Source organism: Petaurus breviceps, unplaced genomic scaffold (assembly GCF_028583685.1).
Source record: "Petaurus breviceps papuanus isolate PSGF00001 unplaced genomic scaffold, PetGlider_PUasm1.0 419, whole genome shotgun sequence".
NCBI lineage: Eukaryota > Metazoa > Chordata > Mammalia > Diprotodontia > Petauridae > Petaurus > Petaurus breviceps.
In genome coordinates this window covers 9146847-9174128 of record NW_027186324.1, presented here as the reverse complement: position 1 = coordinate 9174128, position 27282 = coordinate 9146847, and the positions used below count along the sequence as shown (strand labels likewise).

Genomic DNA, 27282 nt, shown 5'->3' with positions numbered 1-27282 from the left:
CAATGGATTGGATTAACTATTGAGACTAAATTAGAAGTGTTTTTAGTTTGGGGAAAGGAATGGTAGTGTGAAAGATAGCAAAGGGTTACATTTCTATAGAACTGCAAGAATTGCTGAAACAAGACTAGTGATAAAAAGTACCAGACAGTATCTTTGGGAAGAGTTGAGGCCCTATCCTTGGGAAGAAGTTGAGTTCTCAGTTCCCAGAGAACTCCTAGATAATACTAAAAATGAAATAACATAGAATAAAAGGACATGGCAGCAGCAGCAGGTGGATTTGACCAATCAGAAAGCAGACAGCGGCCTTGGGACACTCAGGCTTAGATAAGGACACATCTAGGTTGGACTGAAGAGGGTTCAGTATTCTGAGGTTGTTTCTGTGCTTGCTTAGTGGACCTCATGTATTATATATGTTATCTAAACAAAATTAGAGCCTCGTTAGTAGTAATTAGGTTAATGAATGGAGAGGGCTTTGTCCTGATTGGTTGGCATTAATAAGGAGACTGTGAGCCTGCCTGACCAACCAATGGTAAGGTGGGACAGTGGAGAAGGTGCGGAATTCCCATGTCAGGGCTTTATAATCTTGCTTTTGCCTTCTGTAGTGCTCTCCTCCCTTCTGACTTTCTTGTTGGATTTGGGGACACCATTTCTCCAGAAAGATAGTAATAGTTTTTGCTTCTACTTTGAGAAGTCTCTGAGTCATTTTGGGTGTGTGGTCTTATGACCCATACAAGAGTTAGGAGATTTGAGTTAGAATCTCAGCTCTCAGAAACTTACTGTTTCTGTGACTTTGGGAACGTCACTTAATCTTTCTGGACCTTAGTCTTATCTGTAAAATGGAGGAGTTGACCTCTATAATCCTTCATAGTCCTAAACCTGTGATCTTAGGTAGAACAAATGTTGTTTAGCCAAAATACCACTGGACTTTGGATGAGAATTGTATCCGGTTGCCTACTGCACCACTGACTTGCTGTGTGATCTTGGGCAAGTCCTTTGAAATCTCAATTCTTCTATCTGTAAAATGGGAATAATACTTTATTTTCCTCACTGTGAAACACTGTGAGGTAAAGTGTCTGTACACTGTTAAGGATACAAATATGAGCTTCCGGTATGATGCTGATAGTGTTCCTTTTGTTCTTATTTTCCCCCTGTTGGCAGCTTCCTTGGGTGCCTATACCCTTTGTCTTTCTTCCTCCCTTTTGGAGCCCTTTGGCATTTTATTAACCTCAGCTTCTCAGTGAATTCTAGCTCATTCATGGTTACTTCAGGTGTCTTACTACAGTCCCTTACCAAGATTTGACCTCTTCTACTAGGGTGTTATATGTGGTATCATAGAAAGTACATTGACTTTGGATGTAAGAGTCCTGGGTTCAAATCCTAGCTTTTTTTTTTTTTTTTTTTTTTTTTTTTGCCATTTAGTCCTATCAGTTGTGTCCAACTCTTTCATTTGAGATTTTCTTGGCAAAGATCCTGGAGTGGTTTTCCATTTCCTTCTTCAGATCATTTTATAGATAAGGAAACTGAGGCAAACAGGATTAAGTTACTTACCCAGGGTCACTCAGCTAGTAAGGGTCTGAGACCAGATTTGAACTCAGGTATTCCTGACTCCAGGTCCAGTGCTCCACCTAGCTTTAGGATTATAGATAATTCACTTTATCTCTCTGAGCCTCAGTTTCTTTTTCTGAAAAATGGAGATTTTCCAAGATTCACCTCACAGAAGTGTTATGAGGAAGAAGGCTTTGCAATTATTAAAATGCCATGTAAATGTATAATATTGTTATCTTCTTTCTACTCCTCCAAATTGCCTTATGGGTAAAAAATGACATCCTGCAGTAGTTACAAATTTGGCATACCCTATAAATGACCTAGTTTTCTCAGCTGTAGAACCTAGCCATCATCAAAGAACCAAGTGTAGAAGGTAGCTAGGTAGCCCTGTTGATAGAGTGCTAGATCTGAAACCAGGAAGACTTGAATTCGAGTCTGACCTCAGACACTTATTAGCTATGTGACTTGGGTAAGTCACTTAAACTCGGCTTCAGTTTCCTCAACTGTAAAATAGAGAAAGTAATAGCATCTATATCCCAAAGTTGTTGTGAAGATGAAGTGATATATTTGTAAAAAAAAGCACTTGGCATAGTTTTTGTCATATAGTATGTGTTTAATACATGCTTATTTCCTTCCTTCCTTCTTTCTTTCCTTTCTCCTTCCTTTCTTCCCTCCCTCCCTCTTTTTACCCCCTTCCTTTAGAAAATATTATTTTACTGTTATATTAATAACCAATTATTAAACTGGGATCCAGTTTTTTTCTCCTTTATTTCCTCGTTAGGACCCAGCTCCTATAGTCCAGTCAGTCAGATTCTGAAGGACATGTCTAATTGATGAGATGTCCTTAATCCTTGGGGAACATGCTCCTTGATCTTAAATGGGACCCCATTCAACAGGAGACCTTACTTCTGTTTAGAGTGTAAACAGAATATAATCTAGGTAAATTCTTGCCCCAAGGAAATGAACCTTATCCTTGAGCCCCTCCACTGGAGTTTAGGGTGAGCCAGCTTATGAAGGAGAAAACCAAGCAGAGTGGTCTGGATGGAGATGGATTCCCCTGTCCAGATTGCTGGAGGCTATTGAGTCTCATAATCAGACCACTCTCTCAGCAGAAGGAGCTGAAGACTTCTAGCCCATTTCCTCATTGAATGGCCACCAATCAGGGTTGATTTCTCCTGTCAGGAGTATCCCCTTTTACAAAGGTATTTAAAGCATTCATTATCTTCATGGGTTTTATTTTTGGTTACCGAGAAAAATCACTGATCATCAATTTATTGATTATGAGCTAGCCTAATTAACAAATTAAATATTAATTACCTGGAAACTCTGTCTCTTGGGGTTTTTTATTTGTCACCCTTCCTTCTTTCCTTCTGTCCTTCCTCCTGTCCTTCCCTCCTTCCTTCATTCCTTCTCTCTAGTAGAGTAGTTGTCACTTGTATTAGTAACAAAAGGATCCAGACTGATGGAATTCCTTAATTAGAGGCCACATAAACCTGTGTTTCAGTGCTATGATTAGGAAGGAAGGACGGAAAGGAATAAGCATTTACTGAGTACTTTCTGTATGCCAGGCACTAGGCTAAGCACTTTCAAATACCTCACTGGATCAACGGAAGTCAGACAAAGACCTTTCATTAAGTATATTTGTAGTTATGTTCATGGTTTTTCATATTCAGTGATCACATGTGTTCTCCCTTGTTCTACAGGGATTTGTTTAGGGATGCAGTTGGCAGTGGTGGAATTTGCCAGGAATTGCCTTGGTTGGAAAGGTGAGTCTAGGGCTTCCTGTAGTGCCAGCACAATATTTACAGGGCTTATGGTGGCTATGAATATGCTGGCATAATTCTGAATTGCAAAATATAATAGACTCTCCATCTGGAAGACAGAAGCAAAACATTTATTCTGACCAGCAAGCCGAATCCCAGCACCAAAAAGCCAAATCCCAACACCAGAAAACAGAAACCATGATAGCAGCAAAGAAGTTAATACACCTTATCACTGCAGGAAGCAACACCATTCCAAAGCCTTCCCACAAACACTCATAAGCCTAACTATCTCCTTTCCTGCATCCTTCCTTCCTCTCTTCCTCTGCATTAACTGAGCTGACTCCCAGCTTCCTCTCAGCTTTGCTCCACCCTTCTCCTGCTCCACTCCTTCATGTTCCACCCACCACAGGTTCATGTAGCTCAGGCTTCCATGTGATTCAAGCAGGGGCCATGGGCCTATTAATGGATGTGAAAGATCTTCCCATTAAGCAGAAATACATTAACAATACAAGACCTCACTTAAATCAATTCTTTCATTAAAAAGCCTCAGATAAACAAAAACTCAAACTCATCTTATTTAAGGTAAATTGGTGAAATAAATTTTACTGAAACTTTTTCTTTCTTTATGCTCAGATGCAGACTCCACAGAATTTGTACCGAACACCAGCATTCCTGTTGTAAGTAGCTTTATGCTTTTACTGATTTTGATGATTTTTTGTCCTGTTTCCTAAATGTATATAGTATGTTTCTTATATTATCAAAATGTAATTTTAATCATAAAATTATTTTTGTATCCAGACAGTTTCAGTCTTTAGCCTTCTTCTGTCCCAATAGTTTTTTAAAGTTATTTTATAATTTTTTTCAATTTATCACCTTTCCACTTTGCCCCCCACCCCCAAATTGAACAACAACAACAACAAAAGAAAATAAAACCTTTGTAAAAAAAAATAAAGGTGGGGCGCTAGGTGACGCAGTGAATAGAGCACTGGCCCTGGAGTCAGGAGGACCTGAGTTCAAATCTGGCCTCAGACACTTGACACAAAAACTAGCATTATGACCTTGGGCGAGTCACTTAACCCCAGTTGCCTTACCTTCCCCCTCCAAAAAAAGGGAAAAAAAAGGAGTTCTAGGGGTGGCTATGTGGTGAAGTGAGTAGAGCACTGGCCCTGAGTAGAGCACCGGAGTCAGATGGACCTGAGTTCAAATCCAGCCTCAGACCCTTAACACAAAAACTAGCTGTGTGACCTTGGGCAAATCATTTAACCTCAATTGCCCTCCAAAAAAAAGCAAAATAAATAAATAAATAAAGATGATCAAACAAAGTAAATTCCCATATTGGCAATGCCCAAAAGTGAGTATGTCTTTGTGCATCTTGAGTCCTTCACCTTTCTGGCAAAGGGTGTGACCCAGCAGTTTTTAAGGTCTACATACCAAAGCAGTGAAATTTGTGTATATTATAGATCAATCATTTTAAGGCTAGTATATTCTATATTGACCAATTCCTAGGAATTATTCGATTCAAATGTCACCTCTTCCATGCATCTTTCCCTCATCCATTCCCACTATCACTACCATCTTCCTCATATGCAACTAGAATTATTCACCCTGCTATGAACTCTCCTGGTGTTTTGGACCATCTTTGGGTCACCAGAGCCTAGGAGGCGAAGAGGAAGGAGAGTAAACATAGAACGTAAGTTCCTTGAGAGCAAGAGCTGTCTTTTGCTTCTTTTTGTCTCCCCTTATGATGCTTAGCACAATGCCTGGAGCATAGTAGGTACTTAGATGTTTATTGATTGATTGATTGTTACAGTGACTATGTACCAGGCATTGTACTTATATATTTGGTACTCATAACAGCCCTGAGGAGTACATGCTATTATTAAAACCATTTTACAGTTGAGGAAATTGAGGAAACCAGAGCTTAGACAACTTGCCCAGGTCACATAGCACTTAAGTGTCTGAGGCTGGATTTGACCTCAGGTCTTCCACACTCCAGGCTTAGTTCTCTGTCCGTTGTGCCACCTACCATTTAATAAATATGTTGCTATTAGAGTATTGAATCTGAACTAAAAAAGCACAGAGAAATAATACAGAAATAATCTAAATAATTCAGACCAGCAGTTTTCAGATGTGTACTCTTTACAAGACAATCAGCCTTTAGTAAGTGCTTACTATGTGTCAGACACTGTGCTAAGTAACTGGCTTACAAAAAGAGACAAAAGATAGTCCCTGGCCTCAAGGAATCTAGAAAACTACATTTCTGCGCTAAAGAAATTCATATACTTGTACTTTTGCGTACATGTCCTAAGGACAGAAGGGAAGGGATCAAAACAAAGGTATAAGAAATAGTAGAGAGAACTTTCAGTCAGGGGGGTTAAGGAAGGCTTCATGGAGGAGAAGACCATCTGATCTCAGCCCTGAAGGAGGCCAGTATTTTGTAGGTGTGAAAAACAGCCTTCGTGAGTGCCAGGAGAAGGGAGAAGGCAAAACATGTGATCAGAAGGCACTCAGAAGTCATTTGTGGTCTCTGGTCCACATGGAGATGGCAAACAGGAGCAATGTGAAAGTAAGGACATAGAATTTGAACCTGGAGACATAAGTTTCAGCCATATTATGGCATGTCTTGACTACAAGTCTAAAGAGTCTGTATCTTATGCTCTAGGCAGTGGGCAGCTACTGAAGATGATCAGGGTAATCAGGAAGATTATGTTGCGACTTTGTGAACAGCGGATTGGAGAGTGAAGGGACTAGAATCAGAAAGATAATAATTTAATAATAAAGCTATTATTCCTGTCCAAAAGAAAGGCCACAGGGTAGTCCCTGTCATTGTAGGTGGAGAGAGAAGGGTAGAACTGACAGGATTTGGAAGCTTTGGATATAGAGTATTAGGGAAAACCAGAAAAGTCAATGGAACTGAGGTGTTTCTCAGTCCCTTTTCAGTTATGTCTGACTCTTTGTGACCCCATTTTGGTATTTTTCTTGGCAAAGATACTGGAGTGCTTCACTATTTCCTTCTCCAGCTCATTTTGCAGATGAGGAAACTGAGGCAAACAGGCTAAGTAACTTGCCCAGCATCACACATCTAGGAAGTATACGAGGCTGAATTTGAGTTTTCCTGATTCCATGCACCAAATAAAGCAGATGGTATTTTCAAGCCCTAGGTATTAGAAGCGCTGATAATAATTAGGAGTCTGTGATGACGTCTCATTTACGTGAGAAATACTCCTTGATGTGAATTTGGAAATAGCTGTACCTGGCTAACTGCACCTTAAATGGTAGAGAAGTGACTTTGCCAGTAGAGGTCACTGTTACATAGCTGCAGCAACCCCAGACCTTTAATGACTCTTTGTCCTTCATATGTTTTTCTTCTCCACCAGCTTGTTTCAAAGCTTCCACCAAAGCCAGAGCAAATAAAGTGCTGGAAATATTACTGGCTCGCCATCAGCCCGCTGAAGAAGGCTGTCTTGTCTTCAGCCTCTGAACCAGCAGTGTTTGGGTCAGGGATCGGGGGGGAAGAGATGAGGCTCCCATGTTAGACACCTGATAAAAGCATCCCCACCCACCAGATTCTGTGCTTTTAGTTAGAGCCTGTTTCATTGACAATAAGCGTTCATTGCATTGACCCTCCTGACCCTCCTTTAGGGCTTCTCTTGGGCATTAAAACCTTCAAAGAAACCAGTGGACAAAGTACAGAGCAGCTCTATCGTGTTTAGATTCCCTTAGATAAAACAGAAAGAGGAGGAGGTAAAAGGGAACAACAGACTTTTTAGGATAAGGATGAAAAGGCTCAGCCTAAAAGCCTTTTTACTTCTCTCTTTTACTCTGGAAATGTATTGAATAACATTTTGTTTCATTGATTAGCATTCTCTCTCTCCCTCTCCCCCTCCCCTTTCCTTCTCTGCCTCTTCCTTCCTCTCTTTTTTCTTCTCTCTTTTCTCCCTCACCCTCTACCTTCATTCTTTCTCTCCTTCTGCCTCTTTTCCTTTCCCTCCTTCCCACTTCCTCTCCTTTTTATTTCTCTCCTTCTCCCTCTTCTTTTCCCTTCTTCCTTCTCTCTGTCCTTCCTTCCTCTCTCTCTTTTTCTCCCTCTCCCTCTCTCCTCTTTGTCTCTCTCCCCCTCCATCCTTCCCTCTCCCCCTTCTCTTCTCTTTCTCCTCTTTCTCCATTTTTTCCGGCAGAGCTGGTAGGTTGGGAAATAAAGACATCCTATGCTTCTACAACAAATCGGATTTCCTTGGTCTGTTTCAAAGTCTTTTTTCTCTCCTCATTCATACTCCATGTGACTTGGAAACCAATGTAGCTATTTTGTACTCTGCCCAGATAAATCAAGTCATTGATAATTATTATCCTTTTTCTTTTTACTGTGCCATATCCAAATTGTTTCATATCTACTGGATAGTAAGAGTATTACTCCTGGAGTCAGAAGACGTGGGTTCAAATCCTGCCTCTGATACTACCTGTGTGACCTTGGCTAAGATACTTAACTTCTCTAGGCCCCATTCTCCTCTTCTATAAAATGAGGGGGTTTGGGTAGATGACCTCTGGGGTTCCCTCCAGTTCTAAATATATTGTACCATGGTCTTAGTCAAATGATTGAGTACTACCATGTACTCAGTGGTCTTTTTGTGTTTCATTGGTGAGAAAGAATTTCACTTTTTGCTACCTTCATTTATTTAAATTGAAGCATGATTCTAAAAAATCACCTGTAGAACAGAGAACTGATTTTCTAAAAGGAGAAAAAAATGAGTAAATATTCAAAGCAATAGCATTCTTAAGCAGATACTCTGAGACAGCCTGAGATTGTAGGCTTTGACATGCTAATGGAAGTTTTAGTCATTTATCTTGTCTATCACTTTCTCATCACAGTGCCTTCCAGGTTAGATTTAATTTTAAGTCAAGTCTTATCACAGCTGATTTGTGAAATACGCAAAGATGAACTAGTAAGAGGATGAAGTGAGAGAATAAAAAATACTGTTACAATTAGAGTTGGAAAAGATCATAAAGGTCATCTGGTCTACTTCCCCCATTTTACAGAGGTGGAAACTGAGCTGAAGTGATTTGCCAAAATTCACCCAGGTAGTAAATACCTAACACGGGATATGATTTCAGGCCTTTTGACACCACATCTGGCTCTCTCCATCTCATCACATTTCCTGCTTTGCCATCCGTCACTTGATGCTTGTTTTAAGACAGCTCTATTTTGAATGTCTCTGTAATAAAAAAAAAATAAATTACTTGAATGAAATTAAGGAAAAAAGAAAAGAAAGAATAAGAAAAAATAAGAAGAAAAGAAAGAGTAAGAGGCTAGTTCATTATAGATTTTGATTACATGTACCTATCCATGCCACAGTATTTTTTAGCTACTTAAGGAAACAGAAAAAAAACCCCAAGTATAACCAAGTATTTTATCCTGAGGCATAACCTTTTAGAGAAAGTTCATTATTTTAAAAGATGGAACTTATCCTTATGGAAGCAATAGTTGAAATCCTGAGAAGAGGAAGACTCAGGACTAAAACTGGGGATACATATTTGTAGGGTTTGAAAGGAGAGGGAAGAAAGGTCAGAGGTGTAGAAGGGGTGTAGAAGTTAAGACTTGGCAGGCCAAGGGAGCTTGTCTGAGGCTATTTGGCATGTCTGTTGCAGAGTTTAAAAGCTACCCTAATGTTTTTATACCTAATTACATCATAAATATTTTTTTTCTACAAAAATTTTGTTGATTTTGTTGCCTACAGATCATTTCAGTCATCAGTGAAAAGGGCATATAGTATAATGCTTAGGTCCAAAATGAATTGGACATATTATAAGTTCTGAGAAGGGCATCATGACTTATGCAGAAGCTTCAACAAAAAGAAAAAAACCCACCTCTTTATCCCTTGTTTGTTATAGTAACCACACCCCCACTCCAAACTTCCTTATTGCTGTTAAGCACACCCAGGCCTTCTAGCTTGGGATCAGTCTTAACACCCCACTCCCCATGAGCAATCAGTTGTTGAGTCCTGTCCATTTTACCTTTGTTGCGTATCTTAAATGCACTCTCTCCTCTGATACTGGCCCCGTTCTGGTAGAGCCCCACATCGCCTCCTGTCTGAACTATCACAATAGCCTGCTGGTTTGTTTGCTTCTCACAAGGCCAGTACAATTTCTACCCATTTATCAAAGTGAACTTCCTAAATCTCAAGTCTTATAATGTAACCCTCCCCCTGTTCAGTAAACTCTGGTGATTCCTTGTCACCTCTAGGACCAGATATACAATTCTCTGTCTGGCATTCTAAGCCATTTATAATGTGCTCTCCCTACTTTTCCAGTCTTCTGACATTCAAACTCCTCCCCAAGCCAGTCTTGCCACTGGACTTCATCTCCCAAACCTGGGCATCTTCACTGACCATCTCCCATTCCTAGAATGTCCTGCCTTTCCCTCCTGGCTACTCTCAAGGCCCAGCTAAAATCCTACCTCTTATAGGACGTCTTTCCTAATCCTTCTTGATTCTAGTGCTTTCCTTCTGTTAATTATCTCCAGGTCATCCTATATAGAACTTGTTTGTACATAGCTGTTTACATTTTGTCTTCCCCCATTAACTGTGAGCTCCTTGAGGGCAAGGACTGTTTTTTACCTTCCTTTGTATTCCCAGTGCTTAGCATAATGTCTGGCATATAGTAGGTATCTAAGTAAATGTGTATTGACTGACTAGAGCACAGGAAAAAGATGAGAGCCGGATGTGTAGATTTGGAAGTCATCTGTCTAGAGACGCTAGATGAATCCATGACAGGTGGAGATGCATTGAAAAGAATGGACAGGGACAAAAGGAAGGGACCCAGTATAGAGCCCTGCAGTATTCTGACATGTAAGAGGTGGGACATGCATGTTGATCTTGTAAAGGAGAGAGAATTAATTATCTATTTGACAGATAGAAAGAAAAAAAAACCCACAATGAGGCAATGTTGTGAAAGCCCAGAGAGGATAGGCCCTACTTCCTATGGGGAACCTGGGGCCTCAAGGGCGAACATGGCCTTGTAGGTCTTTGGGTGTGGCCTTTGACTGAGTCCAAGTTTTATAGAACAGGTTTTTCTATTAAGGGGATTTGTTCTGTGAAGTTTGGATTCAGCCAAAGGGCCTCACTTGGGGACCTGGAAGGCCATGTGTGGCCTTGAGGTCACAGGTCCCCACTCCTGGGATAGGGTATACAGAAGGAGCTTGCTATTCTCTTGTCTTGCAATCCTGTTGCCTTTGGAGTTTAAATGGAGGGGGGTTAAATAGTTCCTTTGGTAAATAGGTGCTTTAAGAACATGAGCCTCTTTGTGCTAATTAGACTTTGAAAAGATAATCATTTGGGTCCTTATGTTAGCTTAGTCACTTCTTGGTTTTCATTTTTACTTTGTCAATATAAAATATAATTCTCTTGAATTTTCTCTTTGAGTTTAGTACCTTCGGTTCTTTAATTAGGAACTTTCCATAAGAGCACTCAGTGTCATAATGAATCATAGCTTTTCATTTATATAGCCTGATTATTCCTTGCTTACTAGATCTGTCGTGATATTCTTCAGCAGAATACCTTATACCTTAAAGTTCACTTTTGGCTTGTTTATTTCATCAGTTGGACCATGTTATTTATGATGGAAGGAGTCTATTCTTGACTCTTACTAAGTATGTTGCCGTGTTAAGGTCTGTAGGAAAGCTGATTCTGCTCATTACCCTGAGAGGGATTTATTCATCCCCCTGGATGCGGAGGATACTACAGACTGGTGATGCACTTTATCAAGAACATAGTTTCTTAACCTGGGGTCCTGCTTGGGGTGAGGGGAGTGTCAGATTTCAGGGGGACTCCACCTGGATGGGAAAAAATGGCATCTCTTTCATAATCGATTTGGTTTCCTTTGTACTCCAATGTATTATTATTATTTTGGATTTAAAAGCATTCTTATAGGTTTAATCAGAATGCCCGAGGGGTCTCTGTCTCTTACACACACGCACACACGCACACACACGCACACACACACACACACGCACAAGCTTTCTTCCATGTTAACCCCCTGTTGTATCCTGTACATTTCGAGCCTTTCCTGCTTACTTGTAAGAGAAAAATCATTGCTGTATATTATGACTACTTTGGATGTATTCCATGTAGAACTGGAAACCAGAGTGCTAATACATGCTAAACAGCATGGAGTCAAAGACACTTGGATAGACAGATTGCTCTGTCTGACTTACTGGTTTTAAACTTGGAGTGTGTTTCCCAAGGGAGTTTTTCATTATTGGGAACTCTGAGTTGAAGAAGCACTTTGTAGTGGCTGGTAGGAAAGGCCATTGATTAAGGGGATCTCTGGCAGGTTATTAGTGTGATGTGAAAACTCTGAGGGTAACCAGGCCTTCTTTTGCCTCAGTTCTTACCTAGTCTTTAATCACTGAACTAAGTAATCACAAACTGAGACCTGAGAAAGGCCAAGGTCTCTTCCTGCATCAAGGACTATCATCAGTCATCCTGACCTATATCTTACCACTGGACTCCAGTGACTGTGCTTGAGAGGGTGAGGCTGATGGCTTTGTACTGTACTGCCTCACGTAAATCCATTTGACTTGTAAGTCAAGATGTCAGTCTGCTAACATCATTGGTCCTCTTGAAGAACAAAGAACGAACACCTGTGATGTGGGATCATTACTAGTGTAACTCAGTTATCATAACCCCTAATTTTCCACATGAGGAAACTGAGGCCTAGCAAGGAAGTGACTTACTCAATGTCATGCAGCAAAGTAGACTGAGAACAGTACCTAGAACCTGGGTCTGCTACCTCCCAGGCCAGGACTCTTTCCTCTACACCAGAAGCACCTTTTTGTGTGTTGTGTATTGTGGATCCCTCTGGCAGTCGAAGGATCCCTTCTCAGAATAATGTTTTTAAATGCATAAAATAAATTATACTGGATTGTAAAATTAAACAACCAAATGGAAATAAAGATATAAATTTTTTCTTCTCGTGGTTTATGGGACCCCATGAAATCAATCATATTTAGGGGGGTGGGGTCCATGGATCCTCATTTAAGAACCCCTTCAGTACATCAAGCTGCATCCTTCTATGCCCTCGTAAAATTTCTGTGGAGAACACATTTACAAAGTGAAGAATATTTCAGAATACCTTTATTAATAATACATTGATTTCCTAACCAGGACTATACAATGCTGAAGAGGAAAATCTTGTGCTTAATGGTAGCTGCTCGGGGATTTCATGGCTTATGGCAAGAGTAGAACTCTATCTTGGTAGCATGCTGTTTGCTTGTTCCCAGGGGATGAGCTCACAGGGATATCTTTTTTATCAGGACCTGGAATTCCTCAAAACTGATTTCTCCGTCACCATTCTTGTCCAGTTCTTTAAAGAGGTCATCCAGACTGGTTGGCCCCTAATTGAAGATAAATGGAATTAGTGGGTGGGGGAGAGGGAGAGAGAGAAGGCCAATTAGCTGCTGCTGTTATTTCTACCAGTAAGAAAAGGGAAAGTGTTGCCTCTGCTTTCCTGGAAAGGCTGTGAATATATGCATTTGGGGGAACTTCTGGTTGTATTTTAGTAGTGAGAAAACTGATGTCAACAGAGAGTGTGGTATGATGGAGAGAGTTGGACTTGATATGAGAAACATGTGAATTCAAACTCAGCTTTAGATATTTACTAGCTGGGTGATCCTGGGCAGATCATCTAACTTGGATAATCTGTATAAGGGGATTGGGAAGATTAAATTATATATATATATATATAGTACTTTGTAAACCTTTTTTTATTTTGGAGGAGGAAAAATAGGGCAATTAGGGTTAAGTGACTTGCCCAAAGTCACACGGCTAGTTTTTGTGTTAAGTGTCTGAGGCTGGATTTGAACTCAGGTCCTCCTAACTCCAGGGCCGGTGCTCTATTCACTACACCACCTAGCCACCCCATACTTTGTAAATCTTAAAGCATTATATATGGATGGGACCTGCCTTTAATTATATTGCTTAATGACCATCAAAATGTTGATATTTCCAGCATAGGTATCCCTCTATCTTGAACCCGGTAGACTCAATCTAGGTTTTAGAAATATCAATAGCCCATGAAGTTCAAATAGATCCTAGGAAATATGTAATACCTGGTTGCTAAATGAGCAAGCTGCTCCTACTCCCCTGTGCAAGAATATAAAAATCAGAAATCTAGATCTGGAAGGGAACTCAGAGGCCATCTAGTCCAACCCCCTCATTTTACAGGTGAGGAAACTGAGGCCTAGTGAAGTGACTTGCCCAAGGTCACACAGTTAATAAATGATAGCTTAGATTTGAATTTAGATCTTCTGACTTCAAATCCAGCATTTTTTTTAAAGTTTGATCATGTTGCCACTGCTTTCCTAATAAAGATTATACCTCATATTTATATAAGCTTGACTGAGGTTTATAGGAACCATTAAAATTCTTAAAAACCATTTACTAAATTATAGTGAAGTTACAATCTGGGTTCATGAGTGCTCTCTGGATCCTTGAAACATTCAAGTTTTGCAGGAAGAGCCTTAGTTTCCTCATAGCAACCCCGGGAGGTAGTTAGTCCAGGGATTATTCTTTCCTCTTTGTAACTGGAAACTGAGACTCAGAGACGTCACAAAGCTAGTAAGTGGATATGAGCTTGAGCTTGAATGTGGGTTTTCTGATTCCAAGTCCAATGTCATGCTCAAGGGATGAGATTGAAATCATTTTGTTTTTATTCATTCCTAAGGCAACTTCATATGAGAACAGGGAGACACAGGCAGAATCCTAGGACTTTGTGAGAGAAATCACAATTACAGAAGTAGAGTATGAATACTGTTTTGTTTCTGATATATGGGCACAAAATATGTGCTTCTGTGTTGAAGTTTGTACTAAGCATGAGACTGTAATTCATGCAATCATCATGGTGAAACTAGAGACCCAGGTATGTGCTTGTTTTAAGTGAGTAGATCAATCAGTAGGCCCAGTTAAATATTATTTGGCAAATGGATCTTTTGAAGGACTTTGGAGTGTTTTGTTTCTATGAACCTTTCAAATATACTCAAATGAATTGTCTAGATTATTTTCTTGTTGTGTACTTTTTCTGATGCATATTTTTTATTTCTTAGGACTGAATCTTAAAATACTTTTTTAAAAAAGCAAAATTTTATTTGTCTGTTTTCTTTTCTTTCTTTTTTATTTTAAAGCGGTCGGGGTTAAGTAACTTGCTCAAGGTTACAAGGTCAGTTATTTCTGGGTGTGGTGCTAAGATTTGGGTGCTCCTAGATTTGATCCCCAGGTCATCCCAACACTGGAGCCGGTACTCTTACTCGCTGTGCTACCTGGTTGTCCCTGTCTGTTTTCTTAACCTGATTTCTGTTTCAAATTACTTATTCTTCTCAAAGCCCTTTTGCATTTTACCTATTAAGGAAATGTCAGATTTTAATATGACAGTTCTGCTTGACCTGGCCCCACACTCCAGAGGGCAGGAATAAACAATGGGTTGGAGTTACAGGAAGGTAGAATTTGCCCGAACATAGAAATGCAGATTTAGAGCCAGAAGTCATCTCAGAGGTCATGCAATCCAACTCCTCGAAGTTTTCAGATGGGGAACCATGACCCATATAAGGGGGACTGGCTTCCCCAAAATCACACAGGTAGAAAATAGCATAAGTAGGATTAGGACTTAATTTTTCTTTCTCCAAGTCTAGGAGTCTTTCAATTGTTTCACATTGCTTCCTAGGGGTGAAACCATCTTAGCAATTACAGTTGGGGCACCTAGGTGGCCCAGTGGATAGAGCACTAGCCCTGGAGTCAGGAGGACTTGAATTCAAATTTGGCCTCAGACACTTACTTGCAGTGTGACCCTGGGCAAGTCACTTAACCCAGATTGCCTCCAAAACAAAACAAAAACCCAATTAGGCTTGTTAAAAAAATGGAATGAGGTGCCTTTAGAGTTAGAGGAGGGCATGGGAGAGTGAATTCTCTATCACTGTAAGATGTATAGAGATAGTAAGTGACTACTTGTTAGAAATGGATTAGATGTTTAAAGTAACAGTAATAGCAATAAAAAGAATAATAACTAATATTCATTTAGCACTTTGAAGTTTCAAAGTGTTTTACTAATATTATCTCATCTTATACTTAAAAACAACCCAGGGCGATTTGATGATGAGAGATATTGATGGGGTGCTTGGGGTGTCTATGTTTGTAACAGAAGTTTGTAAAATCACATCCCCCCACCCCTCCAGAGCATTAACTCTGCCCCTGCCCCCTGCCAGCACTCTGCCCAGCAACAACTCATGAACTGTTTATCTCTGCTTGGAACAATAACAAGCTACCCCTGTGAATCCTTCACTAAACCATCTATACACATTTTAGCTTAGGCAAATGTTATCTCCCCCTAGTATAATGGCCAGCTGTACCTATGAATCCTTCAGTGCACTATCTGTAAGTTAACTCCTCAGCCAATTAGGCACATCCTGAATCCCCATTACTCTTGGTTCCCAACATCCATCTTGTCAAACATGACACTGATAGGTAGCAGACCAGGCACTTCTCAGTCAGTCCTTGACCGTTAGCTGACTTAGTGATGTTTCAAGCCTAAAACCACACTTCCAGGTAGCCCCCCACCTAGGGCTATTTCCCAGTGAATTATGGGCAATACACCTGTGCAGTTGATATTAAAAGTGCATATTCCTTTAAGCACTGACCACTCCTCAACTCCTCCCCAGTCCCACCCTTACTCACCTAGTTAGCATAATTGACATCTGATTTACTATTGTAACTCTTTATAAACTATACCTATGACTTCTTTAAGGTTGCAGGTTTCCTAAGAACCGAACCCCTGCCTGCTGTAAAGCGTAACGATAAACTTTTACAATCCTGACTTAAAAGATTGCCTGGGTCCTGTGAATTCATTCCAGCCTACCCACTCAGGGACTCTGGTCATTGGAGCCCCTGTAACATGTATCACCCCCTCTTCAATATGATGATGAAACTTAGGTTGAGATAAGATACATGACTTACCCAGGGTCATACAGCTTGTTAAGTGAAAATAGTAGCTAATGTTCATTCAGTACTTTAAGGTTTGCAGAATGTTTTACAAATACTATCTCATTTAACTTACAATAATCCTGAAAACTTTGAAGAATGGGAGGTATTATCATAAAATGCAAACTGAGATAATATAAATTACTTACCCAGAGTCATACCGCATATAAGGTAATGGAGATGGTGTTTGAATTGAGCTACTCCAAGTCTAACACTCTATGGACTATGCAGCTTAACTATCCCAACACTGAAATGCTATAATTTTAAGATATGCTGATCTTTTGTTTGTTTGGGAACTTGAGGGATGTAGAGGTATAGGAAGGGCGAGAGAGAGGGAGAGGGAAATAGGAAGCTTCCCTCTGTGGTATCACATTGACAATAAGTGTTTCTGAATAAAACCTACAAAGTAAAGCAATTTTGTATAAAATAAATCATTGGGAGGCAGGATTGGATTCTAAAGAAACAGAATTCTGGAGGTCAAAGAGTGTAATGCTTATTTTCCATAGGAAAGAGGCTTTAAAAACAAGCAGACGGTGAGCAGAGACTCGTCCATCCCCTCTGCCCCCAAGGAAAATGGAGATGTATTTCTTTTGAATAGTTTTAAGGTAGTTCTAAAATGAGATGTTATGGCAAAAGAAAATCAGTCATTTCCAGTAATTGTCTAGAGATCAGTTTCTGCCCTTTTGAATTAAATGGGTGGCCCTGAACAACCACATGAAAACTAGTTCTTGTCCCTGAAGATTAGAGAAGAAGCTTTGTTTCTTCAATTATGGGAACCCCTGGAGAAAAAGCATATCGTGGGACTTGACTGTGTATATTTGTTGTAAGGATTTATTTTTTCTTTTTCTTTTTTTAGTGGGAAGGGAAAGAAAACATGCTTGTTAATTGGCAAAAGCATACCAGTTCCTTGTATCTTTATGCTATTTGTAAAGTCACTTAGAAATACAGAACAAACTAAACTGTCCCTTTTAGCTCCCAGCTTGGCTCCTGTCCCCCTGTGCACTGTGTAAGTTCACTAGCTTCTGTCCCCAAGAAAATGGTGGGTTTCGCTCAGTGGAATTGAATCTGGTGAGCTCAGGTACCCTCTGGGTGCTCACTTTGTGTCTTACCTCTTTTTTTTGGTGTGGGTGTTGGTGGCAATCAGGGTTAAGTCACACAGCTGGCAAGTGTCTGAGGCTGGATTTGAACCCAAGTCCTCCTAACTCTAGGTCCAGTGTTCTATCCACTGTACCACCTAGCTGCTTCTGTGTTTTTCCTCCTTTTTTTTTGCAGTGGGGAAGACAGGGCAATTGGGATTAAGTGACTTGCCCAAGATCACACGGCTAGTACGTGTTAAGTGTCTGAGGCAGATTCTAGTCATATCTCATTCTTCTCTCCCAGCCTCATCCTCACCCATGCACACATACACCCATTGTAAGGATAGGTGAGGTCACTGAAGTTTACTCACCTTCAATAAATGTGGGAACTCTGCCTCAATTAGCAGTTTCAGTTCATCCTTGCACAGCTGGTCAGGGTCACCCTCCTTAGCTGCATATTTTTCAAAAATTTTTTTGAGTTCTTCAGGGGACTTTCTGAATGTACTCATTTTGTTTCCTGTAAATTCAGAGGAAAAAGATTAATTGAAAAAAAAATGCTAGTCTTTTATAGAAGAGGTCAAATTAAAGGACCAGGCATGTCAATTGATGCCAAAATTGTATCAGAAAAAAAAAGTATCAGAAGTGGGATTTTAGCCTCGCCTCTAAGGCCAGCTCTCTGTTAATCACACCGAACTGCCTCTGTCATCGGCCTCTTAATTCCAGATGCCTTTAGTGGGGCTAAGCAACGCTGATGAAAAAAAGACAGGAGTAGAAGGAAGGGAAAGAGAGGGGAGGGGAGATACATAGGATGGAATAGGTTGATAGGGTCCCTTGCAGGAGTTAATGGATGCACCTCAGTGCCATCCGAGGTTTTCAGTGTTCCTTCTTAGAGGAAGGTAGAGAGGGATCCAAAGCTGAGAAAATAAGTCACCCATGAACTTTTTTGCTTTGGAAGTTGCTGGGTCTTTTAGAAACTGGTTCAAACTCTTACATTATTAGTAACTGGTAACATCCTTCTCTCTCTCTCTTTTTGTTTTTTGCAGGGAGGAAGGCAAGGCAATTGGGGTTAAGTGACTTGCTCAAGGTCACACAGCTAGTAAGTGTCAGGTGTCTGAGACTGGATTTGAACACAGGTCCTCCTGACTCCAGGGCTGGTGCTCTATTCACTGTGCCACCTAGCTGCCCCATTATCCTTCTCTTTTAATGTAACACATTTGGATTATTCAAGATACACCTTGGAAGGTGCATCTGAGAACAGCAGCTAGCCTCTAAGTCAGTAGGGACACTGATAGATAGAAAATATTTACCCTTTAGCCTGTTGAGGAAAAGAGTATCTTTAAATTCATCCTAGGAATGAACCCATTCTCCCTCCGTACCTCCCCCACCCCCAGTTAATTTTTATTCTTATTCTGAATTTAACCAGCACCAAATAGATTGGGTATTAACATTTACCAAGTAGAACAGAAAAAGTGTACAGGAAATTGCAGGTTTTCTTTTATTGCTATTTGCTTTTCTTTTTAAATCCGTTGACCTAAAATTTTCAAAGCATTCCTTGTATGGTTCTCTTTCTGGCTTTCTTTGTGGCCCATTCTTATACAGAAAATCCATAGCTAGCATGAGTGGTAGGAATTTCAGATTGAATTAAAATTGGACTTACCTAGTCAACCTTGCAGCAGCACCACAGCTAGAAGGCGTCCAGAAAGGAGACTCCCTGGACCTTTTATAGTGTTTAGAGACACATGCCACCCTGTTGATGACGTTTTCCTTGTGTTTGCCATTTGCCATTTAAAGGTAATAATTAACGGTTTTGGAAATCTAAGCTCGAGACCTGTGTGAACCTCAGAAGATAACTTTATAATTAAGAGGAATTACAATTAAGGGCCGCCTCATTGTATTGCCTAATGGTCCAGAGTCCTAAGAGTTTGAATTTTTTCCTCATCTATTTTCCTTCCTGATTTCTGGTGCTGGTCTTATTTTGTATTTTGAAGTTTGAATAAATACATTAAAAAAATTAAAGCTAATGAAGCATGGATTGACTTTTGGAATATAATCCTTACATTTTTCATACATTTACATAATCTCAGGGAATCCTTAGCTTTCTTTAAAATGTAGCTTAGATGTTGGCTCCTATACAGGGTCTTTTCTGATTCTCTCTAGGTATTCCTAGAGTGTTCTCTCCCTTTTGTAGTTATTTTGTATTATTGTAAATGAATGAGAATTAGCCAAGTATAGTAGACAGGGCACTGGACTTGAAATCAGGAGGACCTGGGTTCGAATTTTGCCTTGGGTACTTACTAGTTATGTCAGTCAATAAATATTATATACCTGCCAGGTATTATGCTAAGCACTGGGGATACAAAGAAATATAGAAGATAGCCCTTGCCCCCAGGGGTCTCACAAGAGATAACAGGCAAACAATTGTGTACAAATAAAATTATATTGGGGTGGCTAGGTGCTGCAGTGAATAGAGCACCGACCCTGGAATCAGGAGGACCCGAGTTCAAATTTGGCCACAGACATTTAACACTTACTAGCTGTGTGACCTTGGGGAGGTCACTTAACCCCAATTGCCCTGCCCTCATGCCTACAAAAAAAAAAAGAAAAACAAATAAAGTTATATTGGTATAAATTAGAAATAATCAACAGAGGGCAACTGAATGAATCTTCAAGCATGATCAGCTGTTTTCTTGGTGAAGGAAAGAAACATTTCCCAAGTCATTTCCTTGAAAGTTGGGGAAAAGAAATCAATTTTTAATAAAAAAAAATTGTTATTGCTGTATTTCTTTTTTTTTCAGATTGCCTAAATTTTAATGTTCAACTTCTTGGCTACTTGCATATGTGGAAGAATGATTTTGATTTTTTAGATTCTTTGGTGAACTGTTTTCTTTCCTTTATATCTCTCTCTCCTTCCTCCCAGGACACACTTTATGGATTATCCCTAAAGCTTTTTAAAAATAAACCTTATAAATGAGCTGCTGTTTCTCTAGAAGGAATATGGTCTTCTAGGGAGCTTCTGGGTTTTCCCAGGGAAACGGAATTTTCTTTTATTGGTGTATCATTCTGTGAGGGAATAAGTACCTTCCAGGATCATTTTTCTCCTGTTGACTGTAAGCTGTCCCAGAGCACCTTTTGAAGTTCTTCTTCATCCTTTCTGTGGTATTGTAAATACCCTCGTGGCAGGACTTACTTCTCTACCACTCCTGATAGAATGAGATAGGAAATCGGTGGAGACCTGAGAACAGACTTTTTAGTACAGGTTCTTTGCCTCTCTGCTCAGTTCTTCCGCTGTTTTATTCATGTTTACCAAAGTACTTGGCATGAAAGACACACTAACTGTATGTAGGGATAACAAGAGGAATTTGGTTTTCACTTGCCAAAGTATGTGATAATTATAGTTGGCCAACGGGGATTGGCCCTGTGATTTCATTGACATAGGGAACTCCCAAATGAGAAAGCTCCTTCCACCAGTGTACACCAGCAGCTTTTCTTCATCTGAGACTCTTGAGTGCTGAGAAGTTAAGTAAATTGCTTAGGGTCACACAACCAGGACATAGCAGAGACAGGACTTGGATTGGGTCTTCTAACTTTGTGGCCACTTTTCTGTCCACTGCTTTAGTGTTGTTTAGTCATTTTTCAGTCATGTCTGACTCTTTGTGACCCTTTTTGGGATTTTCTTGGCAAAGGTACTGGGGTGGTTGGCCATTTCCTTCTCCAGCTTATTTTACAGATGAGGAACTGAGGCAAACAGTGCTAAAGTGACTTACCCAGGGTCACACAGTAAGTGTCTGAGGCCAGATTTGAACTCATGAAGATGTGTCTTCCTGATTCCAGGTCCATCTCTCTTATCCACTGAACCACCTAGCTGTCCACTGTTTCATGGGGCTCTCTAATATAGGTGACCTTTATACAGTGCTTTTGAATTTCTGTGATGTGATATACATATATACCCCCACCACAACCTTATGAGGTAGGCACTATTAAACAGATGTTCAAACTGAGACTCTGGAAATTTTGCTATGGTGAGTATCTAGTGCTCAGTATAGGAACCCAGGCATTCCTGACTCCAAATTCATCCCTTTGTCTGCTATGCCACGTAGACCACTGGTGTTAAACTCAGATAGAAATGGTAGCCACTAGCCATACATAAGGATTCCTGTTATGTTGACTTAGATAATCACATATTAATGTTATATGTGTTTTGTTGTATTTTTATTTATTTTGCTAATTACTTCCTAATGACATTGTAATCTGGTTCGAGCCTTACTCTGTGTTTGATGCCTCTGTTGTAGACAGCACACATTTTGACTTTGCCTTGAAGTTTTAATTAGGATTCACCCTCACATTACAGAGAGATGGTCGGTCAAAAAGTTCTGGATATTTTTATAGTGGTGGGTTATATTAGAGCCCTGTGCTTTTTAACTGAAAGGAACTGGTATTTTTATCCAATAACTAAAGTTAAATAACATTTTCTCTTCTATATTTCTCTAAAAATTTACACATACTAGTGTTTAATCAAATAGGGAAGCTAGGTGGCACAGTGGATAAAGTGCTGGGCCTGGAGTCAGGAAAACTTATCTTTATGAGTTCAAATCTGGCCTCAGACATTTACTAGCAGTGTGATCCTGGGCAAGTCACTTGACACTGTTTGCCTCAATTTCCTCATCTGTAAAATGAGCTGGAGGAGGAAATGGCAAACCTCTCTAGTATCTCGGCCAAGAAAACCCCAAGTAGGATCATAAAGAGTCAAAAGTGACTGATCTACAATATAATTGTACCTGAAAGCACCTCACCCTTGGGCATCTTGTTGGCACAGCAGATAGAGTGCTGGATCTGAGTTAGGAAGACTCATCTTCATGAGTTCAAATATGACCTCAGACACTTAGCTGTATGACCTTGGGCAAGTCACTTAACTCTGTCTGTCTCAGTTTCCTTACGGTAAAATGAGCTGGAGAAGGAAATGGCAAGCTACTCCATTATCTTTACCAAGAAAACCCCAAATGGGATTACAGAGAATCAGACAGACTGAAAAATGCCTGAACAACAACACATTTAGAATAATATTGTCATACTAAGAAAATTGTTTCCATGAATTGTATTAGGAGGCTTAGCTATTACCAGTGAATGGTAACGTTATTATTAGTTACCAATCCAAGAAGCAGTACTTCTCTTTCGGGAACAAGCACCTGTTAAAGATGGTTGTCATTTTGTCTAGGGGAAATCCATGTGTGCGTGCACACACACATGTATACACATGTACACACATACACACATGATATTTCTAGGTATACACATATTTGACATTCCCGTGTCAAGACACCATTGTAAAGAATGAATACATGTTGGTCAGCAATGAATACATGTTAACAGAGTTTTTTAGGTAGTTTTAAGGCCACCTGAATTTTCTCTTTTCCACTTGTAATCCACTTCTAATCACTTCTATTTTCTCCCTTAGGAGGAAATTCCAGTAGAATGTAGGCTTCTTAAGATATAGGATTATGGGGCAGCTAGGTGGTGCAGTGAATAGAACACTGGCCCTGGAGTCAGGAGGACCTGAGTTCAAATCTGGCCTCAGACACTTAACACAAAAACTAGCCATGTGGGGGCGGCGAGGTAGCACAGCGAGTAAGAGCATCGGCTCCAGTGTTGAGAAAACCTGGAGATCGAATCCCGGGCTCAGACACTTAGCACCCACCCAGAAACACCTGGCCATGTAACCGTGAGCAAGTTACTTAACCCCAATTGCTTAGGGGCAGCCAGGTGGCTCAGCGAGTAAGAGCACTGGCCCCAGTGTCGGGATGACCTGGATCAAATCCAGGCTCAGATACTCAGCACCACACCCAGAAATAACTGGCCGTGTAACCTTGAGCAAGTTACTTAACCCCAATTGCTTAAAAAAGAAAACAAAACAAAACAAAAACTAGTCATGTGACCTTGGGCAAGTTACTTCACCCCAATTACCCTCCAAAAAGCAAAAAAAAAAAAAAAAGATATAGGATTGTTTTTGCCTTTGTCTTTGTAACATGTATCCCTAGAGTTTAATAAAATTCTTAGCATATAGTAGGTACTTAATAAATGCTTTGTTTATTGAGTGAAATGTTGGGTTTTCAGCAGGAGGATTACTACAGGTGGCAGACCAGGGCTGACTAGATTGATTCCCTGGTAGTTTAAAATGAGTAAGAGGAGACACTTATAATTCATTCAGCAATTAATAAAAAGAGATTTACTTATATGTATTTAATTATCTATTTTCTTTTCTTTTTTTGGAAGGGGGAGGGCAGGGCAATTGGGGTTAAGTGACTTGCCCAAGGTCACAGGCTAGTAAGTGTTAAGTGTCTGAGGTCGGATTTGAACTCAGATCTTCCTGACTCCAGGGCCATACCCTAGTGACCTAGTTGCCCCGAAGGGAAGGATTTTCAACAAGGATCTATAGTGAGGATACTGAGTCAGTTCTGCTCAGTGAAGCTTCCACTTGCTTCGGAGCTGCCTTGGTGGTCATCAGGTTATGCATCAGGGAGTAGCTGGAGTTCCTTGTGGCTTTTTATTCTTAGATAACTAGGAAGCAATATCCTGAACCTCTAGCCCCCTGAGCCAATTAAGTCCCAAGGAGTACCTTTTAAGGAAAGAGAGCTAGCCCAACCCATACGGGCTCTAGAAACTCTATGGGGAATATAGTCAATTAATTATCAGTCAGTAAACATGTATTAAGTGCCTACTACTAACGTGCCGAGTACTATATTAAGTACTGGAACGCAGAAAAAGCAGAAGACCTTGTTCTCACCTCTAAATTCAGTTGGGAGCTTGTTTGTTTTTAGGGGGAGTGGGGTTGGGGATATGCAGTAGACTCACAGTTTCATTGTTGTAAGGAGTTTTGGGTGTGGAACTTCCTCTGCCAATGTAGAGCTATGCTTGCCTTGTGATGTAGTCTTAGAGAGTCATCTGGGGGCCCACTGTCATATGGCCAGTATTGATGGGGTACCTGCTCTGGGAAACCTCTAAAACTCTAACCTAGCCTAGCCCTCCATTGTCTGTCATCTCTAGGCAGCCTTCAGCTATTTCCCACCCTTAATCCCATTCCTGGGGTCTGACCTCAGTCCCATCAAGTCCCTCAGACTCCTCCTCAAGACCCTCCCCAAACCCCTCCTCTAGACCACCCCTAGATCCCTCTCACAGTCTTTCTGTATATAAGATCCATCTGGCCTCCATGCAGGTGCTGAGATTTAATCTAGTGCAGAACAATCTGGCCAGCTTGTCAGTACAAGCTTCACAAATACTTAGGCTCTTTAAGAGTCTGTCTATTATGGTGAATCTTTAATAAACTTTGCTTTGCTTTGGCCGAGAGAAGGCTTGAGTTGAATTCATTCAGCAGGACCTGGGAGTGGTGATATTTTGGGGTCTTAAGCATCCCTACGCCTAAACAAGTAGGTGTCATCGGCGAGACTTGAACCTAGGTCTTCCTGACTCAAAGACAAACTCTCATTTGTCTTACTCTTAGGTGGATGTAAGATTTGTGAAAAAGACTTTAAAGAATGTAAAAATTTATCAACGAATAATACCATAAGTATCCACAAAAGCCCACCTCCAATGCTTCATCATGTGGAGAGGGGATTCTGAGTTCTCAAAAGCTGTGCCAGCTGAGCACAAGCTCTGGGAGGTTCTTTCAAGTGGGAAGCCTTTGGGTCTGGACCTGCTGATGGATTGTAAACCTGTTGTCCAAGGACCAGGCTAGTGAGACTCAATGAGGCCATCTATAGGTTGCCAAGGAATGATGGGTGAATTTTTTTGGTGACAGCAATCCCCCAAAAACCTACTCCTAAGTTATTAAAGGTTTCTGATCTGTTCCAATGAAGAGAGAAACCACACTGTGAACATTACAGCTTATGAGGTATTGGAAATATAGGGTCATAAACTTATAACTAGAAGAGGCCCTTGGAGATTCTGTAGCTTAATGCTTTGCTTTTATAGACTAGGACACCAAGACCTAGAGATTTTGAGTGATATACCTGAGTTCACGCAGACAGTCCCGGAGTTCAAACCCTGGTCTTTGGCTCCAATTTTCCTTGTATTGCCACTTGTCTCTTTTAGTGTGCGATAAAGTACAAAAAATGGAGGTAATTAAGTGCCAGAAAAGGTTTTATAAAGGAAGTGGGACTTTAGCCTGGTCCTTGAAGAAAAATAGCATTTAGATAAGGAGAATAAAGGCCAGTAGTAGGAACTGGGGTAGCATGACTTCAGGAGTAAAAGCAACAAAGTAGGATTTAACTCAGCATGTATGGGGATGGTGAAGGCATTAGCTTAGAGTTTAGAAAGTAGTAGGAGGTATGGTGCTGAGGTATAGAATGGAAGGTTCTTGAGGGCACAGGTGGTATCATTTTTTTGTTTGTGTCTAAGAGCTTCAAAGTGTTTACATAAACTTGGTGCTTAAAAAATGTTTGTAGATTCATTGACTTTTTGGTAGGTAAGATGGGACCAGATTATGGAGGGCCTTTAATGCCAGAATGAAGAATTTAGACCTCACCCCATTCAATTCAATAAACTTTCTTCTCTATGTCAGGGTCTATGTTACATGATGGGGACAGATGACAAAAAAAAAGCAGCCTCTTCCCTCAGGGAGCTTACATTCTACTGGAATCCCATGGGAAGAGTGTTATGATTAACATGAAGTTGTATTGAATGGACTTACACTGGTTCATATTTAAATACTGGACTTGTATTGGTATTTAATATGTAAGGTGGTAGGTATAAATATAAAATATAAAAATAATTTTTTTTAGAAATAATCAAGCAGAGAGGACATGGCTAAGAAAACTACAGAGAGCTAGAAAGCAAAGTAATAGATTCAAAGGCCAAACTTTCTGAGCATTCAGATTTTCATTTCTCTAAAGCATGCCAAGTTATTGTAGCTTACAGTGAAGGCAAGTACTGGTGAACCAAGTCATCTAGCAATAAGGAAAGCTCATGAAAATTTATTTATCCTCCATATGCAAAGAGCCATTTAGGAATCTATGATAAGAGAATTTAGTTTTCCTTCAGACTTTGCTTAAAGCAGTTAGGTCATAGTAAATGACTTGAACCCATTGCACTGTTCTTGGGCAGTAAATTAGGTGGACTTGCAGAAAGCAACAGTAAAGGTTAATGAGGGTTATTTATCTTTTACATGGAATTTCACATCTGCTAGAGCTGTAAAGCCATTTATATTAGTTACTCATTGATCCATTTTCCTTTTTCTACTCTGTGTGGCTTAGTTCCAAGAGAAGGTGATCCTACCCTAGGGATCAGACTAGGCTTACTTTATAGCTGAAATCCGAGTTTCCAGGAAGGTTGTGGGAGCCAAGTGGTTTCTGTGAATGTGGAGTGTGTAAGCAAGGTGTTTCTGCTTTAGATTTCGTTTGTTCCTCATAGGAATTCAGGGATAGAATTCAAACATGAGAGTGCTTTCTCAGTCTTTACCACTGAAGAGTGATTCCGTACTTTCTTCCATCTTAATTTCATACAGTCATTCTACAGATACTTACTAAGCGCTGTGTTGAGCACAGGGATGCAAAAAGAGGCAGAAGACAGCTCCTGCCCCCAAGGAGCTCACAGTCTGAGTTTCTTCCAAATTAGGAACAGAAGAAGTCAAATTTTGCTCCTATTTAGAAAAACCTGGCTCACCAGACTTGTTCATAAAGAGAAATAGTTGTTTTATTTATAAAATATACTCTAAATTAACTTATAAATATAAACTTATTAAATTTAAATAGAAACTTACTCATGTTAAATAATAAATTAGTTTGCTTGTAAGAGAAACAAACATAATTAGAATCATACCAAATTGTCTTGCACAAGTTGACGCAGTTATCATACACATAAATGTGTGTAAGTGTGTACATGTATGTGTAT

General features: G+C 40.1%; 2 protein-coding genes across 5 annotated transcripts in view; one reads left to right on the top strand and one right to left on the bottom strand.

Moving 5' to 3' along the window:
- The window catches only part of CTPS2 (CTP synthase 2), a 149022-nt gene that overhangs the window by 64424 nt on the left and 57316 nt on the right, over positions 1-27282 (top strand). For 3 of the 4 annotated variants that reach the window (XM_069100689.1, XM_069100688.1, XM_069100690.1), the window contains exons 12-13: positions 3249-3311; positions 3942-3985. In XM_069100689.1, the coding sequence (XP_068956790.1) occupies positions 3249-3311; positions 3942-3985 (107 nt within the window). Of the gene's footprint in view, positions 1-3248; positions 3312-3941; positions 3986-6685; positions 7343-27282 lie in introns of those variants that run through there. The other variant, XM_069100691.1, reaches the window with a different exon arrangement.
- Positions 12419-19490, bottom strand: S100G (S100 calcium binding protein G). The gene is made up of 3 exons (XM_069100671.1): positions 19061-19490; positions 17775-17920; positions 12419-12696 (listed from the first exon to the last, which is right to left on the bottom strand). Exons 2-3 carry the CDS (start codon positions 17910-17912, stop codon positions 12592-12594), a joined length of 243 nt encoding a protein of 80 aa, XP_068956772.1. The 5' UTR covers positions 17913-17920; positions 19061-19490; the 3' UTR covers positions 12419-12591.

Coding starts and splice junctions, on each gene's coding strand:
- S100G (XM_069100671.1), bottom strand. CDS start 17,912: ATGAGTACATTCAGAAAGTCCCCTGAAGAACTCAAAAAAATTTTTGAA. Junction 12,697..17,774: donor AGTTCCCACATTTATTGAAG/GTGAGTAAACTT, acceptor ATCTTCAATTAG/GGGCCAACCAGTCTGGATGA.